Here is an 18,933-nt window from a genome sequence, read left to right as displayed (position 1 = left end):
CACAGAGCGGCCACCTGGACCTTGATGGTACTTAGTGCTAGGCCCTTCTCCACACCTCTCTGAAGAAAATCCAAGATTTTACTTAACTGAAGAGGGCGGGATGTGTAAGGAGGGACTCCTAGAAACTTAAAAAAGGTAATCCAAGTTCTAGCATAGATATTGGTAGTCACCGGCTTCCTACTTAACAGCATGGTAGCAACCACCGATTCAGAAAGGCCTCTATCTAGTAAAAGGCGCCGTTCAAAAGCCACGCCGTCAAATGGAGCCTTTTCACAGGGGTGTGGACAATAGGACCCTGAAAAAGAAGATCTGGGATCTCCGGAAGGACCCAAGGATCTGCTACTGACATCACTCTCAGCCAATAGAACCACGCTCGACGTGGCCAGAAGGGAGCAATCATGATGATTCTGGTTTTGTCTTCCTTGACCTTCTTGAGAACCCTCGGTATCAACTGAAGTGGAGGGAAGGCATATAATAGACCCTGAGTCCAAGGCTGAACCAAAGCGTCTATCGCATCTGGTCGATCCCTGGGAGACAGGGAGTAGAATCTTTTTACCTTCCTGTTCACCCTGGTGGCAAAGAGATCTACTTGAGGCATCCTCCATAACTTGACAATCTTGCTGAAAACAGAAAGGTTCAGAGACCATTCCCTCTGATCCAGAGATCGACGGCTTAGGCTACTTTCACACTTGCGTTCAGAGCAGGTCCGTCTGGTATCTGCACAGCTCCTATAATGCAAATGCTTAGATCCGTTCAGAACGGATCCGTTTGCATTACCATGAACAAAAAAAAAAAAAAATAATTTTATTTTTTTGTTCATGATAATGCAAACGGATCCGTTTTGACTTTACATTGAAAGTCAATGGGGCATGGATCCGTTTGAAAATTGAGCCATATTGTGTCAACTTCAAACGGATCCGTCCCCATTGACTTACATTGTAAGTCTGGACGGATCCGTTTGCCTCCGCACGGCCAGGCGGACACCCGAACGCTGTAAGCAGCGTTCAGGTGTCCGTCTGCTGAGCGGAGCGGAGGACAAACGGAGCCAGACAGATGCATTCTGAGCGGATCCGCCTCCACTCAGAATGCATTAGGACTGGACGGATCCATTCGGGGCCGCTTGTGAGAGCCTTCAAACGGAGCTCACAAGCGAAGCCCCGAACGCTAGTGTGAAAGTAGCCTTAGAAAGTCGACCTTACAATTGTCCACACCTCCGATATGAAGGGCCGAGAGGGACAAAGCTGCCCCCTCCACTAGGGAAAAAATCTGAACCGCCAGGGACTGCAGGGACACGGACCGGGTACCACCCTGATGATTCAGATATGCTACGACCGAGGCATTGTCGGATAAAATTCTCACGTGTCAACCCCTGATCAGAGGGAGTAACCCCTGAAGGGCCAGAAAAACCCGCCATAAGCTCTTTTAGATTTGAAGAAGTGTCCAACATCCGGCAGTTCCACAATCCTTGAAGCAAGGTCTCTCCCACATGAGCCCCCCACCCTACTGGGCTGGCGTCCGTGGTAACTATAAGGGGATCTTCTCCTCCATGGGACTCCCTGCCCCAGGTTCTCTAGTGACAGCCACCACTTCAGTGTCTGACAAGTGTGGGCCGATATCACTATACTGCTTTCCAGGTCCTCCATTTTTCCTGACCAGTTCCCCAAGATTTCCTCTTGGAGGGCTCTGTAATGGATCAGAGACCATTGAACTGCAGGTATACAGGCGGTCAGAGTTCCCAGTACTGACATCCCCTTCCTTATGGACACACACAGATTGTTTATCAGGGTGCGAACCACTGACCTTATTTTCTGAATTTTTTCTGAAGTTAGGAATGATCTCTGAGACACTGAATCCAGTAAGATTCCCAGGAACTGTTGTTTCTTTTCTGGAATCAGTCTCGATTTCTCTCTGTTCAGGATCCAGCCCAGGGTTGTCATGATTTCTACCAACTGTTGGACCTGAAATAAGCATCTCTGGTAAGACAGTGCGACAATCAGAAAGTCGTCCAAGTATGGGACAAACAGGATATCTCTTTCCCCGATATGGGCTGCCATCTCTGAGATTAACTTCGTAAAAATCCTTGGCGCCATCGAGATTCCGAAAGGTAATACCTGGAATTGAAAGTGCTTCAGCTCCCCCTGGAATCTTAAGCCCTGGAAAAATCGGAAGGTGATAGTAGGCATCTTTGATATCTAAAACTGCCATAAAACAGTCTTTGTAGAGAAGCTGAGTTACCGTCTTTATAGTCTCCATTTTGAAGCGTTGGTATAACAGGTACTCGTTTAGAGACTTCAAGTGTATGATAGTCCTGTATTCTCCACTTGGTTTTCTTACTAAAAACAGAGTAGAATAGTATCCTGTGCCCCTTTTTGAATGAGTTTTGAAACCTCCTTTTCTAAGGCAGTCTGAGTTGAATGATCTACGCGCGTAATTTTGAATCATTGCGGAGGGAACTTTTTGAACTCTAGCTTGAATCCCTTTTCTAATGAACGCAGGATCCACGCGCTGTTGGATATTTTGGACCAGGCTGGGAGAAAAGATTGTAATCTTCCTCCCACCATGGCGTCATTGGGAGCCGTCTTTCTTAGGGGGGTCCCTCTATTGATTTTTGAACAGCAGCCCTTTGGACCTGGAGAATTTCCATCTGTCATTTCTATTTGCTGGACTCCTATTCCTATCCCTATTTCCTCTGCCTCTCTGGGGAAAACGGTCCTGTTTACAAAAGGACGACTGAAAAGAAGACTGGAACCCCTTCTTTTTATCCCCTGCCTTCTCTAATATGTCGTCCAAGGAAGACCCAAACAAATATTTACCCTCACAAGGGATACCACATAAGCGATTTCTTGAGGCAACATCCCCTGACCAATTATTGAGCCAAATAGCCCTACGAGCAGAATTAGCCATGGATGAAGCCCTAGCAGACAACCTAACTGCATCCGCAGTGGCGTCTGCCAAAAAAATCGGCTACTTTTCCAATAGCCTCGACCGATTCTAATAATTTATCTCTAGGGGTTTTATCCCGGATCTGCGTCTCCAGCTGTTTTATCCACAATATTTGTGCCCTAGCCGTACAGGTAGAAGCTACATTAGGTTTAAAGGATGCACCTATGGATTCCCATGTTCTCCTTAAAAAGGTGTCAGCTTTTCTGTCCATCGGATCCTTAAGATTGCCCAAATCATCAAAGGGTAGGGATGACCTTCGAGACACTTTAGCTATGGGCACATCAATTTTGGGGGTCCTATCCCATAGAGAACATTCACCTTCTTCAAACGGATATTTTATTTTAATTCCGGATGGGATAAAGCTTCGTTTATCTGGATGTTTCCACTCTCTATTCATCATGGCCCCTACATTCTTGTGGATAAAAAGGGCTCTTCGTTTCTTAGTCTGCAGGCCCCCAAACATGATATCCTGAATCGAGCGAACCTCTTTTGCATTCTCCAGATTCATAGTTGCCCTGACTGCCTTGATTAATTGATCTACCTCCTGAACAGGAAAAAAGGGCCTACCACTGCATTCCTCATCTGAAGAGGATGTAACAGACTCCCTTTCACCGCTTTCAAGTTCGTCCTCTGAAGTAGAGAGGTCAGAATTTCCAATTGAAAAAGATGCGCTATCTTTGGCGCTCTTTTGCCTGCGTTCTTTATTTGACATAAGACTCAACTCTTCTCTGATCATTTTCTTCATACATTTGACCATACTAGGGGATTCTTCCGCTATACAGGGAGTGCAGAATTATTAGGCAAGTTGTATTTTTGAGGATTAATTTTATTATTGAACAACAACCATGTTCTCAATGAACCCAAAAAACTCATTAATATCAAAGCTGAATATTTTTGGAAGTAGTTTTTAGTTTTAGCTATTTTAGGGGGATATCTGTGTGTGCAGGTGACTATTACTGTGCATAATTATTAGGCAACTTAACAAAAAACAAATATATACCCATTTCAATTATTTATTTTTACCAGTGAAACCAATATAACATCTCAACATTCACAAATATACATTTCTGACATTCAAAAACAAATCAGTGACCAATATAGCCACCTTTCTTTGCAAGGACACTCAAAAGCCTGCCATCCATGGATTCTGTCAGTGTTTTGATCTGTTCACCATCAACATTGCGTGCAGCAGCAACCACAGCCTCCCAGACACTGTTCAGAGAGGTGTACTGTTTTCCCTCCTTGTAAATCGCACATTTGATGATGGACCACAGGTTCTCAATAGGGTTTAGATCAGGTGAACAAGGAGGCCATGTCATTAGATTATCTTCTTTTATACCCTTTCTTGCCAGCCACGCTGTGGAGTACTTGGACGCGTGTGATGGAGCATTGTCCTGCATGAAAATCATGTTTTTCTTGAAGGATGCAGACTTCTTCCTGTACCACTGCTTGAAGAAGGTGTCTTCCAGAAACTGGCAGTAGGACTGGGAGTTGAGCTTGACTCCATCCTCAACCCGAAAAGGCCCCACAAGCTCATCTTTGATGATACCAGCCCAAACCAGTACTCCACCTCCACCTTGCTGTCATCTGAGTCGGACTGGAGCTCTCTGCCCTTTACCAATCCAGCCACGGGCCCATCAAGACTCACTCTCATTTCATCAGTCCATAAAACCTTAGAAAAATCAGTCTTGAGATATTTCTTGGCCCAGTCTTGACGTTTCAGCTTGTGTGTCTTGTTCAGTGGTGGTTGTCTTTCAGCCTTTCTTACCTTGGCCATGTCTCTGAGTATTGCACACCTTGTGCTTTTGGGCACTCCAGTGATGTTGCAGCTCTGAAATATGGCCAAACTGGTGGCAAGTGGCATCTTGGCAGCTGCACGCTTGACTTTTCTCAGTTCATGGGCAGTTATTTTGCGCCTTGGTTTTTCCACACGCTTCTTGCGACCCTGTTGACTATTTTGAATGAAACGCTTGATTGTTCGATGATCACGCTTCAGAAGCTTTGCAATTTTAAGAGTGCTGCATCCCTCTGCAAGATATCTCACTATTTTTGACTTTTCTGAGCCTGTCAAGTCCTTCTTTTGACCCATTTTGCCAAAGGAAAGGAAGTTGCCTAATAATTATGCACACCTGATATAGGTTGTTGATGTCATTAGACCACACCCCTTCTCATTACAGAGATGCACATCACCTAATATGCTTAATTGGTAGTAGGCTTTCGAGCCTATACAGCTTGGAGTAAGACAACATGCATAAAGAGGATGATGTGGTCAAAATACTCATTTGCCTAATAATTCTGCACTCCCTGTAGTACTCTCAATACACCCTTTACATAGGGGCTTAGTGTATGAAGCATCTAGCTTAGCCTTACAGATACCACATTCCTTATGACGTATCTTAGCGGTGGCTTTTCTGGGTTTCTCAGTTACACCCTGGAATTTAAACAAAAAAAAAAAAATCACGATCTCTAGAGAAAGAAGATAAATGTAGATCACTTACATTTCTTCAGGCCCATACCCATTCCTACCATAGGTGCAGGGGTGACTGGGTCCTTAGGGATCTCTCCAGAACTCTCCATGCTGGAAATATCCCTATAGCCCTGGATCTGGAAGACTCCAGCAAAGATCACAGGGGAGACTGGCTGGATACTGGCTTTATCCTTAGAGCTGCGCATGAACGCCAGGCAGAAGCTGTGTGCTGCTCTGGACGCTCTGCGCTCCTTCCTTTTCAAACTTGCCGCCTCTTCGCTAAGCTCCGCCCCTTCCTGCGTCCTGGATCCTCACTTACCTGTTGTTTCTTCCGCCCTGCGCTCGCTGCCCGCGTCGCACATGTCCTCGGTATGCCGGTCCTGTCCAGGTACAGGTGTGTGGAGCGGGGCTCACACCTTCTCCAGCCAGCCTGCAATGTCAAAAGGGAGAAACTACTCCCCACCGAAAATAACCTGTAGGTTGTCCTCCTAGGACATGAAACCACTGAGGAGGAGGGGCATCTGAAGATTTATACCTGTGGGTTTCCTGTGCTGGGAGGTGGATCTCTCTTTCCTGGTGCTGTCATAGGACGAAGGGATAAATAATAATATAAATAATAATAATAATAATAATAATAATAATAACAGACCCCCTCCTAAAGTAACATTTTCTGCTAAACCAGTCTTGAAAGATTAGATGGACTGAAGGATCGATCGCCTCATATGCTGCCCATAGAAAACTATGGAGAGGAAAAGGATAAAAGCAATAAGCCGCTAGAGGTAAAAATACCGTAGGCATTTTCTCTGATAAGACATATTACAACGTTTCTTATAGTCACCTGTACTACTGATTTAGGTTAATTTTTTTGAAAGGTTAGTGACCATTTAAAGAAGTGGTTGGTTATTCTGTCCTCTGGGAGGTAGGGTACTTAGGACAAAAGTTGTACAATCTTGTGTCAGTCCTAAAGTGCTTTTTTGCTGGGTTTTTATGAATGACAGAAGTTAGTACATGCAGAATAATTTCTCTACGCACCTTCTTTCTGTCAAGTATAGATTTCCTCAAAAGCCAACATTTCTATTGGTTGTTACCAGTTAAACATCATTTGGAAGACTTCAGTTTAAAACCAAATATTCAGCTACGGGTAGAGTTGCACTTTATATCAAAGAAATTTGACTGTTGTAGGTTCTACAGTTTTTCTGTAGATCTAATTTGATGGGCACAGGATGTGTGTGACGATACTTCCAAACATCTAAAACTTGTAAAAGGATACAACTAAGCCCCACCAGTATACCACATACATTACTAAGAGTTGTGGCATGTGGTATAAAGGCAGCAGGGATGAGAAATAGCAGCGGCATCATCTTTGTGGGTACCATGAACCCAAAGAGTATGAGTCGTCTAAGGCTGGTGCGTATTGTGAAGACGCTGACCATGGAAAAGGCAACTGCCGTAAATCCCTGGACTTTTCCATCCAACTGAAAGCTGATGCCTGTGGCAATAACAACCAGGTAGAGAAGTCCATTCCATATGGCAAACAGAGGCGTGAGGAAGCAGAACTTCACCGTGCCGACGTTCTCTTCAAAACCCCCACCAAAATACCAGACAATCAAGCAACTGCAGACTAATGTTGGAAGATCTTCATGAAAATAAATATATGTGATCAACCTGTGAACTGAAAAACAGATCTTGTGAAAAAAAAACAAAAAAAACACTCTCTCAACAACATTGCTGCCTCTCAGTGTACATGAAGATTCATCAAATCCAACCCTGAGCAAAGAAATACATCAAGAATATAAGCCGTCTGCAGAATAGAGATAATAGGATCCATCACCCTTAAGGCTCAAGCACACAACTGTTGCCTGTTTTGTGGTCCACAAATTTCAGATCCGCAAAACACTGATACGAGCAACGTCCGGGGCCATAATAGACCAGTTCTATCCTTGGCCGTAATGCAGACAAGAATAGCACATGTTCTATATTTTTGTGGGCCATGGAACGGACGTGCAGATCTTTTGCAGCCCCATTAAAATGAATGGGTCCACACCTAACCCACTAAAAAAGCGGACAAAAAATACGTTTGTGTGCATGAGCCCTTAGACTGCCTTCACACAGTTTTTGTTTGCCCTTTTTTTGAGGCCAAGAAGACTGAAAAAAAACACCAGTTTTTCAGGTCTTTTGATTGTATTTTTATAGCATTTTGTTTTACAAATAGGGCGATTTAGTTGCAAGTCATGCATTCTTAGAGGGGTTGCCCACCAATTAGTAAGTGATGGCCTATCCTCAGGATATACCATCAATAGTTCATCAGGGGGTATCCAACACCCTGCACTAGGGATCGACCGATATTGATTTTTGTAGAGCCGATAACCTGTGAACTTTCAGGCCGATAGCTTATACCGATATTCTGTGCATTTTCATTACGGAGATTTTTTGATATATAATTTTAATAGTTTGGACTTTTCGGACCTGGCAATATGTGATATGTTTATTTATTTATTGTATATGTAAAATTGGAAAAGGGAGTGACTTATACTTAATATTTTGGTATTTTTTGTTAACCTTTTTTTTTTTAATAACTATTTTACCCTGAGGGGCTAGAACCTGGGATCTTGTCCTATTCACCTATACACAGAGCTCTATAAGGGTCCATTCACACGTCCGTTGTTTCTTTCCTGATCTGTTCCGTTTTTTGCGGAACAGATCTGGACCCATTCATTTTCAATTGTTCCTGAAAAAAAACGGACAGCTCAATGTCTGATTTTTTTCAGGACCCATTGAAAATGAATGGGTCCAGATCTGGTCCAGATCTGTTCCGCAAAAAACTGAACAGATCAGGAAAGAAACAACGGACGTGTGAATGGACCCTTAGGGTGAATAGGACCTCACACTCTCCCTGCTGCTCTGTGCACACAGCAGCAGGAAGATTACCATGGAAGCCAGGGCCTCAGTAGCGTCCTGGCTGCCATGGTAACCGATCGGATCGGATTACACTGCTGGGGCTCCGATCAGAAGCTGCCACTGCCACCAATGAGGGGGAGGGGACCCTGTGGGCACTGCCACCAATGATTTTAATACTGGGGGGTGCACTGCACCACCAATGTTTTTAATACTGTGGGGGTTGAGGGGAGGGGGCGCACTGCGCCACCAATGATTTTAATACTGGGGGGAGGGCGCACTGCGCCACCAATGATAATTAACATTTAATACAGGAGGCGGGTGTGTCAGCGCAGAGCCACATAGCCGGCACCCTGCCTCTGACAGGGAGCTGCAATCAGTGGCATCAGTTAACTCCTCAGGTGCGGCACCTGAGCGGTTAACTGCCGCTAATCGTACCTTCCTGTCATATAGTCTGGGCACCACCTCCTGTATTTGTATTAGGCTACTTTCACACTCGCGTTTGGTGCGGATCCATACCGATAATACAACCGCATGCATCTGTTCAGAACGGATCCGTTTGTATTATCTTTAACATAGCCAAGACGGATCCGTCTTCAACACCATTTGAAAGTCAATGGAGGAAGGATACGTTTTCTATTGTGCCAGATTGTGTCCGAGAAAACGGATCCGCCCCCATTGACTTATATTGTGTGTTAGGACGGACCCGTTTGCCTCCACATCGTCAGGCGGACAGTAAAACGCTGCAAGCAGCATTTTAGTGTCCGCCTCCAGAGCGGAATGGAGGCAAACTGATGCATTCTGAGCGGATCCTTTTCCATTCAGAATGCATTAGGGCAAAACTGATCCGTTTTGGACCGCTTCTGAGAGCCCTGAACGGATCTCACAAACGGAAACCAAAACGCCAGTGTGAAAGTAGCCTTACACGTCAATTATCATTGGTGGCGCAGTGCGCCGGCCTCTCCTCCTCCTCCTCCCGTCTCTCCTCATTGGCATCGCGGCAAAGGGGGGGGGGGGGGGAGAGAGAGCGACTCCTTCACCCCTGTGCTGCTGAGGGAACATGAGTGCGCTGACACATTATCGTCAAGGTTAGATGCCGATAACTTTAAAAATCATGAATATAGGCCGATAATATCGGTATCTCTGATAATCGGTCGATCCCTACCCTGCACCCCGGATGACCAGCTGTTCATGTGTAGGTACATCACAGGAACTAAACGGCTCCATCAACCGTGTAGTGGGCAGAGCTAGTTACTGACTCCAGTGGAAGCAGCGCTCCATCCACTTCCCAGCAGAGGGAGCAAAACCATAGGGGTGATGTGTGTCGGACCCCACTGATCAGTTAGCGAAGGCCATCACTTACTAAAGGGTGGGCAACCCCTTCAAACAGGAAACCATGTACCACCCTCTGATGTCACTTCCTCTGTAGATCTCTATTAATAAAATCGACATTAAAATAACGAAATACACATTGACACATGCATTTTTGCTAAACAATGGATTCCACAGCATCAAAATTTTAAAAATGAGCCAAAAAATAAATAAAAAATATGCCAATGCCGGACCATGCTGCCATTTTCAGAAAATGCGTACTCCAAAAATCACACCGCAAGTGAAAAAAAAATGTAACCCCAAAAATGCACGTTTGTACTTCATTTCCTAATTCCCACAGATTTAGGCCCCTTTCACACGGGCGAGTATTCCGCGCAAGTGCAATGCGCGAGTTGAACGCATTGCACCCGCACTGAATCCGGACCCATTCATTTCTATGGGGCTGTGCACATGAGCGGTGATTTTCACGCATCACTTGTGCGTTGCGTGAAAATCGCAGCATGCTCCTCTTAGTGCGTTTTTCACGTAATGCAGGCCCCATAGAAATGAATGCAAGTGCGGATGCGGTGCGATTTTCACGCACGGTTGCTAGGAGACGATTGGGATGGAGACCCGATCATTATTATTTTCCCTTATAACATGGTTATAAGGGAAAATAATAGCATTCTGAATACAGAATGCATAGTACAATAGCGCTGGAGGGGTTAAAAAAAATTAACTCACCTTAATCCACTTGATCCCGCAGCCCGGCATCTCCTTCTGTCTTCATCTTAGCTGTGTGCAGGAAAAGGACCTGTGGTGACGTCACTTCGGTCATCACATGATCCATCACTATGGTAAAAGATCATGTGACGGACCATGTGATGACCGGAGTGATGTCATCACAGGTCCTTTTCCTGCACACAGCAAAGAAGACAGAAGAGAAACCGGCTGCGGGATCAAGTGGATTAAGGCGAGTTAAATAATTTTATTTATTTTTTTAACCCCTCCAGCCCTATTGTACTATGCATTCGGTATTCAGAATGCTATTATTTTCCCTTATAACAGAAATAATACAATCTACAGAACACCGATCCCAAGCCCGAACTTCTGTGAAGAAGTTCGGGTTTGGGTACCAAACATGCCGATTTTTCTCACGCGCGTGCAAAACGCATTACAATGTTTTGCACTCGCGCAGAAAAATCGCGCATGTTCCCGCAACGCCCGTGTGAAAGAGGCCTTACAGTTAACATCTGGAGGTAACGTTAAAAAAAAAAAAAAACACATATCAAGAAAAACACCTAAAAACTTACAAGTGGACAAGCCACTGCAATAAACATCCCCCGCTTTACAGTATCACTGGTGACGGGATGCCCATTCGTTAACGCTAGTGGTGCCAGAGGAATATGAGGTAACTTATTGGGCAACTGCATATAATACAATCACCCAATATTAGGAGGCAATATGGGCGACACTATAATCACCGTCTGGCGCTAGTAAACCATCAGTGGGTTATCAAATCTGGTTCAAGGGAAAAGTGGCAACAGCCAATCAGGTGCATCCTTCCATTTGCATTCCCTCACGAGAATGAAAGCAAAAACCTAATTGGCTGTCATCACCACAGACTTCCCTTCCCCCCCTGTGTGATGTCTTCACCCGCCACCACACCCCTCTGGTATACTGCCTGACAGAGGCGGCCATACATGAAACACTCCCCAGCACTCCAGCCTCAAGGTCCAGCTTCCTGTCAGCAGGTGTCTCCCTCTTCATTCCCGGGACGGATATCGCTAGCGACAATAATATAGTGATAGTAGAGCCGGGGGTGAGGCGCACGTCCGGCAGCAGGGACGCCACAACTTTACACCACGACCTCCTGGCAGTTCGCTCTTCCTCCATTGTTTTGGAGTCCAGTGGGCAGAGTAGCAACTAGTAACAACTTCTGCATAATGACTGTCTGACGTCAGAACGTCACGTGGTGTCACCGGTCACGTGGAGCTGGTGCCGCCATCACTGGTGTCCTGTAGAGGGCAGTATAGAGGGCTGATATTTGTATCAAACCTTTGTTTCCCTATAGTAGCTTTGAGATAACTGCAGAACCCCCGCAATCTCCCAAAACTAGCACCTTACATTTTTTGTAAGCTTACATTTTTCGTGTATTTTTTACAAGTTTTGGAGGCTTTTTTCGGGTCACATGACATGCATTTTTTCCAATAATGTGTGGGCAAATGGTCAAAATAACACCATATCTACAACATGCTGCATTTGGAAAAAAAAAAAAGTGAAAACCAGGACCAAAAAATGCACTCTGTGTCAAGCCTTTCAAAAATTCAAATCTACTGATTTAGGGCTCATGCACACAAACACGTTTTTTTTTTTTGCGGGTCGGATGCGGACCCATTCACTTCAATGGGTCCGCAAAAAATGTGGAATGCACAGCGTGTGCTGTCCGCATCCGCATGTCTGTTCTGTGGCACCAGTAAAAATATTTGGATTATGGATAAGAATAGGACTGCTCTATTATGGGCCTTCCGCTCCACAAAATGCACAATGCACATGGCTGGTATCAGTGTTTTGTGGACCACAAAAACGGTTACGGCCGTGTGCATGATCCCTTAGGCCTCTTTCACATGTCAGTGTCATGTTTCATCCGTGAAGCTGTCCGTGAAGGATCCGTGGTTGGTGCATGTGTCCATTTTTACCATCCGTGTGTCATCTGTAATTCACTGACATTGCTCAGCTGAAAATTAATTTAAAAAGAATCTCCTATTAGTCTTCAGTGAAAAACGGACACAACACGGATGTGTATCAGTGGTTTTCACAGACCCATAGACTTCAATGGGCGTGCTTGGTGCACATCACGGATCAAAGTAGTGCATGTCTCATGCCCACGGTCAGTAAAAAAATACTGAAATGTGAACACATTCAAGTCAATGAATACGTGTGCTGTCCGCAGAAAATGCGGACAGCACACGTCAGTGAAAAACGGAAATGTGAACGAGGCCTTACACTGACATAATGCTGTCAGTGTAATTAGTAGATACAGGTCTGGCAGGGACAAACAGCATTATAAATCATTATAACTAGGGATGAGCTAATCGACTTCGGATGAAACATCTGAAGTCGATTCGTATAAAACTTTGTTAGAATACTGTACGGAGCGAGCGCTCCGTACAGTATTAGAATGTATTGGCTCCGATGAGCCAAAGTTAATACTTCGCAAAGTCTCGTGAGACTTCGGGTAATAACTTCAGAAATTGATTTCTACTGTAAAAAATAAATAAAAATGGGAAATGTTTTTTTACAGTACAAATTAATTTCTAAACTTTCTACCCGAAGTCTCGCAAGACTTCGCAAAGTAATAACTTCGACTCATAGGAGCCAATACATTCTAATACTGTACAGAGCGCTCACACCGTACAGTATTGAAACAAAGTTTTATGCGAATCGACTTTGGATGTTTCATCCGAAGTCGATTCGCTCATCCCTAATTATAACACTGTGTAATCCAAGCAGAGGTCAGAATGGGAACGCTCACTGACACATGCAGCGTGTTTCTTGCATTGAACTCTCTCATCTGTATCTGGCCAGAAAACGGTGTCAAGATTGCGTTTTTTTTCCTATTTCCACCCTATTTAGGAATTTGTCCAGCTTCCCATTACACTGTATACAATATCTAATGCCATCATTAGAAAAAGAAGTTCTCATACGACTATGTAAATGGAATATTTAGAAAGTTATGGCTACGGGAAGGCAAGGAGAAAAAAAACTGAAAATTGCTAGGTCGGGAAGGGGTTAAAAAGAACCTATCGCCAAGAAAGGCAGTGTAATCTGGAGGAGCTGAGCAGACTGATATACAGTCTTTAGGGTAGCCACTGGCTTCACCCAAGAAAGCCAGACCTCACCGGCCACGTTTTCAAACCGATAAACCACGGCCGCCTCCGTGAAGCTACGCCCCCGCCTTCATGAAGCCATGCCCCAATCGCGCCGGGGGGAAAAAAACGGAGGGAGGAGAGGGAAGAATTTCTGAGGGAAGGTGAGCTGGGGGCAGCCCGGGTGCTTCTCTCCCCCTCAGTCAGCCGCAGGGAGCCATGTCTGCGGCTCTAGTGACTGACTGGGGGTGAGAGAAGCCTCAGTCAGTTGCTGCAGCTCACGCTCAGACAGCGCAGTGCTGCTGTCTGAGCGTGAGCTACTGAAAGGGTGGACATCCCTGTGTCCGTCCAGGGAGCCAAAAAAAAAAAAACTGACTGTCCGGCCTAAATCCGGACGTTTGGCCCAACCCTAAAGGCCCCTTTCACACGGGCGAGTATTCCGCGCGGATGCGATGCGTGAGTTGAACGCATTGCACCCATACTGAATACCGACCCATTCATTTCTATGGGGCTGTTCACATGAGCGGTGATTTTCACGCATCACTTGTGCGTTGCGTGAAAATCGCAGCATGCTCTATATTCTGAGTTTTTCACGCAATGCAAGCGCCATAGAAGTGAATGGGGTTGCGTGAAAATCGCAAGCATCCGCAAGCAAGTGCGGATGCGGTGCGATTTTCAACGCATGGTTGCTAGGAGACGATCGGGATGGAGACCCGATCATTATTATTTTCCCTTATAACATGGTTATAAGGGAAAATAATAGCATTCTGAATACAGAATGCATAGTAAAATAGCGCTGGAGGGGTTAAAAAAAATAAAAAAATAATTTAACTCACCTTAATCCACTTGCTCGCGCAGCCCGACATCTCCTTCTGTCTCCTTTGCTGAACAGGACCTGTGGTGACGTCACTCCGGTCATCACATGGTCCGTCACATGATCTTTTACCATGGTGATGGATCATGTGATGACCGGAGTGACTTCACCACAGGTCCTGTTCAGCAAAGGAGACAGAAGGAGATGCCGGGCAGCGCGATCAAGTGGACTAAGGTGAGTTAAATTATTTTTTTAACCCCTCCAGCACCATTTTACTATGCATTCTGTATTCAGAATGCTATTATTTTCCCTTATAACCATGTTATAAGGGAAAATAATACAATCTACAGAACACCGATCCCAAGCCCGAACTTCTGTGAAGAAGTTCGGGTTTGGGTACCAAACATGCGTGATTTTTCTCACGCGAGTGCAAAACGCATTACAATGTTTTGCACTCGCGCGGAAAAATCGCGGGTGTTCCCGTAACACACCCGCACATTTTCCCGCAACGCCCGTCTGAAAGAGGCCTAATAGTCTTGTGTGTGAGCGTGATCTTCTGTTCTGGACTTGCAGGAGCGCACAGCATTATACTGAGTTATAAAGCTATGTATCTCTGCTTGACCCTCCTTCTGCAACGGGCGCCTCCGCCCAAATGTCTCTTTGTGTGTGTCACGGTGCTCCTACCTGGATATGGCTGGACCCCAGGCTTTGGCTCCGAAGCAATAAATAGTGGGAATAATTGAGGAATAATATAATAACTTGAGTCCAGACCTTGAGATGAAGTTAACGGCAGCTTTACTTTGCATAAACGTTTCTCCAAAACTGTTTACAGGCTTTGTCATGAAACTGGCAGGCAAACTCAACTCTGCTATATTTGTTTCTCTCGGACTCTGCTGTACTGACAGGCTGGCTCTATAACTCAGCTTCTTCTGTATGCTGCACTTCACTTTGTAGTCTGACTCTAGGTTATGCCAGGGAACTTTCCTTCTGGCTCCTGAGGCTTTAAGCTTTGGCCTCCATGGCCAGCAGAGCTTAGGGTGTTCTGGCTGCTGTGGGCACGTCTAGCAGAAACTTGTCCCTGCACACCTGTCCCCAAGCAGGGGGTAAGCTAGACTGACTAGAACTTCTGCCCCAACCCTTCCTGCAGGAAGTAGGAATCACCCACTTCTCCACAGAGGGGGGTTAGAATGGAATGGTAAGTTCCATTCTATCTAAGTAAATCTCTGCCATGTTTTCTGCCACCTGCTGGTGAGCGAGGCATATTACATGTTAACATAACAGTTGCATAACAAAATAGTCACTCTAAGGGTCCATTCACACGACCCATTCATTTCTTTGGGGCAGCCCGATGTGCTGCCCGGATCCGGAATTGCGGATCCGCACTTCCGGGTCCGCAATTCCGATCCCGAAAAAAATAGAACATGTCCTATTCTTGTCCGCAATTGCGGACAAGAAAAGGCATTTTCTATGAGAATGCCGCCGATGTGCGGACGGGTGAATGGACCCTAAGTCAGTATACAGGGAAGGCTGACAATCATTGAGTAGCCCAGGGCTTTTTTTCTGGCGGAACGCACCGGAACGGCGTTCCGCCACCTTTTGACATCACAAGCTGTGATGTATCAGCGGGGAGGGACTGGGAGGAGGAGCTGGGGCCGGTGCGTTCACTGTGCTCCGGCCCCGCAGCTCCAGTAGAGACTTATAAAATGTTTAATGAAATGAATAATGATTCCTGCTGCCCCTCAGTAGTATAACATTCAATGTATTTGTACTCACAGCCGGCTACTGACATCGTAATCCAGGCCGGCCGAGTAGACGAGCGGGCAGCGATCACTGACTGACGTCACCTGCCTGGGCCGCTGCTTCATCATAAAGTAGGCGGCGCACTCACGTGACGTCAGTCAGTGACGCTGCCGCTCGTCTGCCCGGCCGGCCTGGATTACGATGTCAGTAGTCGGCTGTGAGTACAAATACATTGAATGTTATACTACTGAGGGGCAGCAGGAATCATTATTCATTTCATTACACATTGTATAACTGTACTGAAGCGGCAATGGGGGGTCTGTGGATGACACTGTTATGGGGTGGGGGGGTCTGTGGATGGCACTTGTTATGGAGGTGGGGGGGTCTGTGGATGGCACTGTTATGGAGTGGGGGGGGTCTGAGGATGACACTGTTATGGGGTGGGGGGGGGGTATATGGATGGCACTGTTATGGGTGGGGGGGTCTGTGAATGGCACTGTTATGGGGTGGGGGGGGGTCTGTGGATGGCATGTTATGGGGTGGGGGGGGTCTATGGATGGCACTGTTATGGGGTGGGGGGTTTGTGGATGGCACTGTTATGGGGTGGGGGGGTCTCTGGATGGCATGTTATGGGGTGGGGGGGTCTGTGGATGGCACTGTTATGGGTGGGGGTGTCTGTGGATGGCACTGTTATGGGGTGGGGGGGTATGTGGATGGCACTGTTATGGGTGGGGGTGGGGGTCTCTGGATGGCCACTGTTATGGGGTGGGGGGGTCTGTGGATGGCACTGTTATGGGGTGGGGGGGTCTGTGGATGGCACTGGTTATGGGGGTGGGGGGGTTTGTGGATGGCACTGTTATGGGGGTGGGGGGTCTCTGGATGGCCACTGTTATGGGTGGGGGGGTGGTGTGGATGGCACTGTTATGGGGTGGAGGGGGGGGTGTGGATGGCACTGTTATGGGGTGTGGGGGTGTGTGTGGATGGCACTGTTATGGGGTGGGGGGTCTGTGGATGGCACTGTTATGGGGTGGGGGGGGGTCTGTGGATGGCACTGTTATAGGATGGGGAAGGGGGGTCTGGGGATGGCACTGTTATAGGATGGGGGATCTGTGGATGCCATCCCCAGATCCTCCACCCCATAACAGTGCCATCCTCAGATCCCCCCATTAACAGTGCCATCCCCAGATCCAGTGCCATCCCCATCTGGGGGGTTTCTTTGCTGGGCTGGACTTTTATAGCCCCCCCCGCCCCCCCAAATTTTACTTGCGGTCCTAGGGTTGGGTAGAGGGGGCGGTCCTAGGGGTGGGTAGGGGGCGGTCTTAGGGGCGGGTAGGGGCGGTCCTAGGGTTGGGTAGGGGCGTGGCCAGGGGAGGGGGGGTGAGTTCCACCACCTTTTCTCTGAGAAAAAAAAGCCCTGAGTAGCACTAACCAAATGACTCTGTTCTGTAAAAAGAGCTGAGGTTTAGTGCTCATGCACACGAACGTATTTCCTTTACTTGTCCTTTCCGGTTTTTTTTGCGGACCGTATGCAGAACCATTCATTTCAATGGGTCTGCAAAAAAAACGGAAGGTACTCCTTGTGCATTCCGTTTCCGTATGTCCGTATTTCTGTTCCGCAAAAAAATAGAATAGGAAAGTACTGTTCTATTAGAGGCCAGCTGTTCCGTTCCTCAAAATACGGAATGCACACGGACGTCATCGGTATTTTTTGCGGACCACAAAATACATACGGTCATGTGCATGAGCCCTTAGATGAATAAATGACAGGTTTTGGCCTCATGCACACGACCGTGGTCTGTTTTGCGGTCCGCGGATCCGCAAAACACGGATGGCGTCCGTGCGCGTTCCACAATTTGCGGAACGGCACGAACAGCCTTTAAAGGGGTTATCCCATCATAATGATCACTGTTAAATCTGTTAATGATTTGACAGTGATCATTTTTGTAAATATACTTTATTAACAAATTCCCACCGATTAGGAGAAAATTCATCCCCACTTACCTTATTGTTGTGACTCGGTCTCCCCTGGTTACGACCACCGCTCTTCCGCAAAATCCTGATGGTCGCGCTTGCCCAGAAGACTTCTTCTTTTCTCCCGGCTGGGCCACTCGCTGTCCTGAACGCGCACGCTGCCGCGCATGCGCGACGGTGACTTCTTCCCGGCCAGAATAGTACAGAGCTGCGAACGCGCACGCCGGCTCTGTACTATACTGGCCAGAAATAAGTCACATTGCGCATGCGCGGCAGCGTGCGCGTTCAGTCCAGCGAGCGGCCCGGCCGGGAGAAGACTTCAATCAAGATGAAGCCCGCCCCCAGCCAGAATCCAGGAAGTGAACGCGCGGTGGCAGCAGGTAATTATAAAAACGCAAAGTGGGATAACCCCTTTAATATAAATGCCTATTCTTGTCCTCAAAGCGCGGACAAAAATAGGACGTTATATTTTTTTAGCGGGGCCACGGAACGGAGCAATGGATGCGGATAGCACACGGAGCGCTGTCCGAATCTTTTGCGGACCCATTGAAGTGAATAGGTCCGCATCCGAGCCGCCAAACAGGGCCGGGCCAACACAGAGGCCCTCTGGGCGGCAGGCAGGCCACTGACCACGTCGCTGCTGCCGCTGCGCCTGCCGGGCTGCCGGCCGCGCTGGAGGACGGAGGGAGTAGTGAGCACTTGGCACTGACTTACGTGCTCCCTCCTGGCTCGGCCGCTCCGCTGCTCTGGTCTCTGCTCAGTCGCTTGCCCGACTGGCTGCGTACAGCGCGCACTTTGACCTGACGCGCTGTACGCAGTCAGGTCACATGTGCGCCCTCTGGAGACCAGGAGCAGCGCGGGCAGCAGCACAGCACTGTGTCACGACCCAGCCCAGGCCCCAGCAGGAATAGAGCGTGAGAGTC

The 18,933-nt window shown here is 47.1% G+C and overlaps 1 protein-coding gene across 2 annotated transcripts in view; it reads right to left on the bottom strand.

Annotated features, from left to right (window-relative positions):
- The window catches only part of RHBDD2 (rhomboid domain containing 2), a 38,658-nt gene extending 27,110 nt beyond the window's left edge, over positions 1–11,548 (bottom strand). The window contains exons 1-2 of one of the 2 annotated variants that reach the window (XM_040424709.1): positions 11,320–11,548; positions 6,681–7,082 (exon numbers count right to left, since the gene is read on the bottom strand). In XM_040424709.1, coding sequence (XP_040280643.1) covers positions 6,681–7,082; positions 11,320–11,512 — 595 coding nt within the window. In that variant the 5' untranslated portion in view covers positions 11,513–11,548. The remainder of the gene's footprint in view (positions 1–6,680; positions 7,083–11,319) is intronic. The other variant, XM_040424710.1, reaches the window with a different exon arrangement.
- Between the last annotated feature and the right edge of the window lie 7,385 nt (positions 11,549–18,933).

Source organism: Bufo bufo, chromosome 3, assembly GCF_905171765.1.
Source record: "Bufo bufo chromosome 3, aBufBuf1.1, whole genome shotgun sequence".
Lineage (NCBI taxonomy): Eukaryota > Metazoa > Chordata > Amphibia > Anura > Bufonidae > Bufo > Bufo bufo.
The sequence above is the reverse complement of the archived record's forward strand: the minus strand, read 5'-3'. Positions and strand labels throughout refer to the sequence as shown.